The sequence below is a fragment of the Glycine soja genome, chromosome 9 (assembly GCF_004193775.1).
Source record: "Glycine soja cultivar W05 chromosome 9, ASM419377v2, whole genome shotgun sequence".
Taxonomy (NCBI): domain Eukaryota; kingdom Viridiplantae; phylum Streptophyta; class Magnoliopsida; order Fabales; family Fabaceae; genus Glycine; species Glycine soja.
Window position 1 is genome coordinate 8,759,246 of NC_041010.1, and position 7,725 is coordinate 8,766,970.

The 7,725-nt window shown below is 35.5% G+C and overlaps 1 protein-coding gene across 4 annotated transcripts; it reads right to left on the bottom strand.

The window, feature by feature from the left end:
* Positions 1–1,227: 1,227 nt before the first annotated feature.
* LOC114367862 lies at positions 1,228–7,418 on the bottom strand. Of its 4 annotated transcripts, none has more exons than XM_028325091.1 (8): positions 7,238–7,418; positions 6,924–7,015; positions 3,641–5,078; positions 2,852–3,538; positions 2,678–2,761; positions 2,515–2,590; positions 2,081–2,403; positions 1,228–1,736 (listed from the first exon to the last, which is right to left on the bottom strand). In XM_028325091.1, exons 3-8 carry the CDS (start codon positions 4,967–4,969, stop codon positions 1,527–1,529), a joined length of 2,709 nt encoding a protein of 902 aa, XP_028180892.1. In that variant the 5' UTR covers positions 4,970–5,078; positions 6,924–7,015; positions 7,238–7,418; the 3' UTR covers positions 1,228–1,526. The 4 variants fall into 4 exon arrangements, with proteins under 4 accessions (XP_028180892.1, XP_028180891.1, XP_028180893.1 ...); XM_028325090.1 differs by having other exon boundaries at positions 6,924–7,034; XM_028325092.1 differs by lacking the exon at positions 6,924–7,015.
* Between the last annotated feature and the right edge of the window lie 307 nt (positions 7,419–7,725).

A 7,725-nucleotide genomic window follows, 5' to 3' on the forward strand; every position in this document is an offset into this window, starting at 1 on the left:
ATACTAGCAGATAAAAGGTGAGGGGAGATACAAAGCACTAACCTCGACCAGACGCAACAAATGCACCAAAAAGCTTCACCAACGAGCGACAATGGTGGAAGGAAGAAGATGTTGGGTGCACGGGAGAAGAAACGTGAACTTGAAAGAGAAGAAGAAAAGAAATGAAGGCGGAAGAATATCAAATGTCCAAAAAAGCTTTTTTAATATATTTTACTATAAAAGCAATATGGCTAATTCATATAATTGTTGGGTGCACCAGCAATATTGCTGGGTGCACCTAGCAACACCCTTACTACATTCATGCCTGAAGAGTTATTGCCTTATCGGCTTTGTAGCATGGCCTACTTGGGCTACCCAAGACTCATATACTTCCTCCATTTTGAATTTCCAAAAAAATTATTTATCTTTTTTTTATAAGATTTTTTTTTAATTTTAGATGTATTAATTTTTTATATATATCCTTAACTATTTTCTCTTCAAACATAAAGAAAAGTAATTAAGTGGATAAAGAGATAAAAAAATAATTTTAAAATAATAATAATATAAATAATTGACAAATTTAACGTGATTAATTAAATTAATTATTTTTCTTAAGAGACATAAATTAATTAAAAAATTTTATAATTAAGGACGGGATGAGTGGTATTCTGACTCACATAGGTGGCTGTCCACTTGTTGCATTGAAGTCTTCCTCAATTCCATGCTTATATTGCCCTTGTTCATTCCATCAAAGATCTATCTTCTCAGCCTTAATTGGGAGGCCACTCTAATGCACAGGGAAAGGAAACAATGCGCGGATGTATGAGGAGCCTACACATGCTGTTGCAGTGTTGCAGCTTGCTGCTGTGTTTAGTTTTTTCGAATGTAGTAGTTCTTTCTAGTTCTATATCTAAACTTTGGGCAAACTTTCATATATCGGTCAAGTGTTATATTAGACTTTAGGCATATCAAATTCAAATATCCTAAAAAACAATCTTAATCGAGCAGTTCATAAGTAACCTTTTCATTTTGACTTTATGTTTATATGGAATTTAATTAAAATAGACAATTCTTTTCTTTTTAATTTTAGAAATATAATAATACACAACCAGTACAATGTTTTAAATCTCTGGTTAACCAAATATATATCCAACTATTTTAAGGATCCGGATGGCAAAATTTAGCATGGGATATTCATTTGAGATACTGGCTTCTTTTTTTTTTCCTCCAATGGCAAATATAGACAAATCTTTGTAAATCTAATCACATAAATCTTGTATTTCTTATATTTTACAGTATCAATTTTTCTTACAATAACATCAATGGGTATGACTATGTGCCAGCTCTTACTAAGTATCTTATATAACAGTAATAACTTCTTGAACTGGTTAGAACGATCTAAAATTATTACGCTCCAAAATTGAAATAAATACGATTGTACGCACCAAAATGGCCCATCTTGATTTTTCACTGCAAAATAATAAGTACGGGATCTCAACCAGATGACCAAATAAATACTCTTCTGAAATGAGAACCATGTAACTTAATTAGTCGCTCAAATCATCAAAGTAATTCAGATCAGACTCATCATCAGTGGCAACATCAATGTTAGCATGATCTACATCTGGTGATCCTAATGCTACATCAGCCATAGTCACCAGCTCAAGCGATCCCTTTAGATGCCTTGCAGCTCCATGTTCATAATCAATTGAATCATTATCATATTCATCATCTAGTTCAACTCCAAAAAGTATATTCTACAAAACAAAACAAATATTTCATCAGTATAGCCTCATCCTCTGTGCTTATTACTTAAGAGCATATTTTGCAACCGTGTGATGGTCACATGTTTAGCATGAAAATGAAAGTCACATGTTTTTTATAACATCAAATTTCAACTTATCATAAGCAATCGTTCAGACCTAATTGGGTTAGGCTTTTGAGCCCTTCGAATTCGGTGATCATTGGTGACAACTAGTACATTAAAGAATAAAAATAAGATAACTTTAAGAAAGCCAAGTCAACCATGATTTATAATAGATCCGATTCAGAGCAATTAATGCTTTGATTCATACAATTTTTAAAACAAAGCAATTATTACCTTATCAACATCAGAGCTTTGTACATTAGCATCTACTATCCAATCATCAAGTAAATGCTCTTGCAGAACATTGTCAACAGAGGACAACTTTGAGTCCCTGGACCTTTTTCTTAATTGGCATTCTCTAAGTCGCAAGTTGTAGTGAACGTATATAATGTCATTCAATTTCTTCTGAGATAGACGATTTTGTCTTTTGCAATGTATCTGATCATATATACTCCAATCATGCTCACATGCAAAGGACGAGCATGTCTGACTTAATATGCGTACAGCTATTCTTTGCAACTCTAAGCAACTTATTCCATGCTGTTGCCACCAAGCAGCTAATGAGGTAACAAAAGGAAAGGTAATTAATTAAATTGTACTGAAGCAGCAATGTGCCTCCAAAAAAGTTAATTCTCATATGAACATTTAAAAGCAACATAGCAGTTTACCTGGTTCTAGACCTGTTCTTGTGCTAATTGCCAATTCAGTTCCAAAGTCGTCTTGCGCAGCATTATAATGAGCAATCTGGAGATGACATCACTTTGAAGCAAATAAAATAAATATCTAATAATGTTGGTACCAGATAGCAAGCATTTATTAAGGACACATTACCTGCATTGATGCAGATATCCGTCTCATATTATCCGGCTCCAGCCGGACAATGCATTCATTGAGCCCTCGTACTACCTCTGAATGCTAGTCATATCAAACATTCACTTCAGGAGAGAACTTGAATAAAATTTGAAAATAAGCAACCACTAGGAAATATTGAATATTCTCACATACCGCCACAAAATCCTGACGATATCGGTATGATGGATTTAAGAAGTATGCAGCCAAGTAAAGAGGGTGACAGAACAGAGAATTCCAATGATTGTCTATGACCTTCCAGAATGGTTCATATTTACGGGCATCGTCACCATGAACAGATTTGATTGCAAGTTTTGCCCTATACATATCGTTATATATATATGGCATTGACAAGCTCTCACCACTACAAAGCTTTAGAAGTACTTGCATTATGGGATCTATTGACTTCCTAACATGCTGAATCTTCTTCCAAAATGTGACATTCAAAACTATTTTTTCCACCTCTTTCCCCTCATTTGAGCTGGAGAATCTGGATGAAATCCATTTGTTGGAAAGAAACATTCTTCTGAGACCAACTCGATGATCCAGCAAGCTCTGTAGAGTAGCAAAGCTAGAGGCAAACCGGGTGGCAGATGGTTTTAGAAGCTCCTGTCCCTCGGTAAATTCACTTTTCATAAGATTTAACAACCATATTTGATTGTATATTAGTTTGGTAATTTTCTGGCCCTTTTCCATGCACTCTTCCACACATCTTATTTTCGTAAAATCTTCAAGCATTCGATTAATACAATAAGTGGCACAAGGTGTCCAGAATAAATTCCTTCTCTTCTCTTCAAGCATTTTTCCAGCAGCTTTATAGTTGGGAGTATTTTCAGTGATTACCTACATCCAGAGGGAGGAATAGGAGAAACAATTATTAGTAACAGCTTCAAGGTGATATTTAGGATGAATGAGGATGGCACAACATTAGAATGAACATTTTACCTGCACTACATTTTCCTCACCTACTTCTTCCACTACTTTGTCCAGAAGCTTAAATAAATTTGGTGCATCTTCCACTACATTAGTGGCATCAACTGAAGAAACAAAGTATACACCATGAGGACAAGAAACAAGAAAGTTAATATTTGTCCTACCCTGTGTATCTATCCAACTATCTGCCATTATAGAGCAACCAGTGATTGCCCAGGAAGCCTTATATTCAAGAAGGTAATTTTTAATACAATTGATTTCCTCCTGCAAAAGGCGACCAGACATAAGTTGGCTTGGTGGGCATACCAGTCCTTGTCCATATTGTCCAACCACTTCCAGCATTTTATGAAAATATAGGGAGTCTGCAGCCTTTATAGGAATTCCCGCATGGTAAAAGAACTTGCAAATTGAAGAAATAACTTCCTTGCGTAATTTCTTAGTGGGCCCTGTCTTAACTTTTACTTGTTTGTAAGTTTGAGGAGTCTGATTCTTGGGTAGTTTCAGGTAAACATTATCCAATCTTGATCTTCTCAATACTGGTTCAGGACCAGTACTAGGTGATATTCCCTTGTAGGTCTTCATTATATCTTTAGAGAATCTCTTATCAACATCCATCAAAGTTTCCTTGTTCATATGATGCAAAGCATCTTCTACTTGCTCATACTCATCATCATCATCATCATTATCCGACTTTGCATAGAAAGGCATCAATTCCTTAGCCTCAGGTCGCCTAAGTCTCCTCCCAGTACGATGCCATTTCATGTTCTCTTTAATTTTCAGATAAACATCTTCTGGAGCATTTTTACAAGGTGCTACCTCTCCAGGAATTCTAGCCAAATGTTGTTTAAACCGATTAATACCTCCACTGACAATTTTCTCACAGTAATTGCATTTGACCTTCTTCTTTCTCTCGTCCTGGGCAACACCATGCTCCCACCCTGGGTCAACATATCCTAAGGAGCGAAGAGGAGTCAAATTTACAGATACATTTCGATCATCCATCAATTGCTTCCCTTTGCTTCTGCACCCAACTTGCTCTTCTTCATCTTCATCATCATTAGAATGAAAATTCATATACGCTTGTGCGTCAACTTGCTTTTGTTTCTTATGGGAACGGCAGCCTTCAAGATTTTCTTTCATTTTCAGGTAGACTTCATCAGGAGCCTTTTCACAGTATGTTACTTCACCAGAAACTCGGGCTAAATGCTGCTTTAATCTGTATATCCCACCACTAACTATTTTCCCACAGTAATTGCATCTAACCTTTTTTTTCCGCTCATCTTGAGCAATGCCATGATCCCAACCAGGATCAACAAATCCAGTGGAGCGTATTGGAGCCATTACATCCAAACCAGAGCTATTATAAATCCACTCATATAGGCATTGGTGCTGAATACAAGGCACATAAAACTTCAAAACTACAACATGTCAAGTAATCTGAGAGACTTCCCTGTTTCAGGAATAATAATGCATAAGTGACAGTAGGTGCCCTGATCTCAAGGCTTTAAAGCAATATTGTATGAAAATAAAAAGATAAAAAAAAGCATAAAGATGACGGACAAGGAAGATTAAAAATCAAATATCAAATAAAAGGAGGGAAAAAGTGGAAACAAATGTAGGTCCTAAATCATTTAGAAAATCTAACTTGAAATTTTTAGATAATATTATACATGAGAGAAATTTTGCAACAGGCCATACCATAAAAAATAGAAAGGGAAAATCTACATAACTAATTATAATGACTTTATATGTAAAGATGGCTATAAGTTCCCCCATCCAAACACCTTCCCTCCTTTCAACACACCATCACTGCCTCATATTGTCTGGTGGTTCATTTCTCATGGTCTTTGTTGTTTCTTCTAAACCACACGTGAGGTACAAGCATCTCCAAAGAAGCCATCCAACAGGGATTACTATGACATTTAACAGATAGAGGCAAGTGTAAACTCCAACACCTCAAGATGACTTATCCCCTTACATTAATCTTTCCAAAACATGATTTATTTGGATTAACGATAAGATTAAATCTAATAAAATCTTTGTGAGTAAATGTTGTGAATTAAGAGAAAACCAGAAAGGTATACTGAGACTAAGAAATAAGACATGCAGCTTGATGTCCTCCCTTCTCATACTAAGAAGATTTAGAACTTCTGTCTCCACTCCATGTCAGAAGAACTCTGCTACATGCTAACTACCTTCTTAGTTCTCACAAAGAACTTACGAGACACAAAATGTTGAGGGTATGGGTTGAGAAGAGTGAACCATGGGACTCTTATCAAGTGTAATGACTAGAAGTAACCGAATATAAATGAGAAAAAAGTATCTGATGCAATAGATATCAGATACTCATACAGAAACCATTTTGAAGTATTGATGCTTCCTAATTTAGTACATGCCAGTCAGAAATTGTTATCCAGGTTGTCGAGTGACAGAGGATGTCTGAAGATTGGAGCAAACACAGCATGCCAACATGCATCTATATAAGCAAGGAGAAAAATAACACAAAGAAAAAAGGATAAAGCCAGGGTGATAAGGGTAGTTCAAAAGAAAAATCAATAACTTTTTCGGCAATGAATAAAATAAAAATTGAGCTATACTTTCAAATAAGTATGGAGGTGGTCTTTTCATCAAAAGCCACAGGGCAAATATTGGATACTATGAAAACCATCGACTTCATCAGTTACAATACATCCTACACAATGATAAAAACACAGTGTAGAAACAAATGTACATTGTACAGCATTCAAGTGGTATATTTATTAAGAATTAGCAACAATTATACAATTACACAATAATCTTTTAAAGAGTGCCAGATTGAAATGTGCTGTTGATGCAGAGATAGGACTAGCATTGAGCGATATTTTGCTGCATCAGCATTATATGAACAATCCAAAAGCCTCCATTTGGGCTTACCAGCACCTAGGCAATTCAATCTCTATGCAACTATGAACTCTAGAAAACACCCAATAAAAAGGCATTCCAGTGCAAAGATATCCTTCAATCTACCTTTTCTATCTCTAATTTATTCCCCAATTAAAAAAGAGCACAAGACTAATTTCGCACTTGTGTGCGTTAACTACATAAAACCATGATTGCACTTAACATAGAATTTGATTCACTTCCTAATTCCTGTCCGAGTGTTAGTTAACAACTTGTGCCAATTTTTTTAAAACTAATTTAATAACAAACAACAATGTATGAGAATTGTGTTAGCTTGGCTTACAGCAGTTGTAGGCAAAACCCATAAGAATGTGTAACAGTGTTTACCACAAAAGTCACATTGGGGCACACTTACCCCATTTATGATACACTACACAGCCACGTCCACTCTCTTTTATTATTCATTTTACAAAAGCATAATCAACAGTCCTTCTTTCCATGCTATCTCTGTAACCACATTACCATCCTTCAAAATCAAACCAAAACACAATCACGAAGCAGAAAACTTAGTCTGAGGAAATATAGCGAACACTTGAGCACTTAAAGTTTGCATAAACCTCAAAACCACAATTTTCCTTTTTTTTTTTTTTTGTAGAATCGGCTCTGCCACGAAACCCTAAGTGGAAGACAAAAATAAAAGAGCTGAATCGAATAAAGAAAGAAAGAAACCTTAAAGAAAGGAAGAGGATCTAGATCGGAGTTGAACTACCGGCGGCCAAAGGACTTGCCGGCGACGGAATCGTTTGGCGTTCGGCGTCGAAGGGAAATCGCTTCGGAATCGCGAGTCGCGAGTGAATGGCTGGGTGAGACTCTCAACTCGACCCGGCCGCGTTATACCGATTTTTTTATTTTTTATTTATTTTTTGCTTTATGTTATAAATTCTCATGCATATTACTTTCTTTACACTATAGTATGAATAATAATTAGTAGTATAATAAAAGAATCAAATATATTGTATTTGTATATTTTATTTTTTTTTACTTTTTTCTCTCATGGATGACAATATTACGAGTTGGCCAACATTTTATGGAATTGTGAAATTTGGTGAGTTGACTCAGCGAGTCTTTACACTCGGAGAAATTTTAAAATTTACTCATTTTCCTTTTGTCCCTTTTTGGACTTCGGAGCAATTTTACATACGTGCATAGGGTTTATT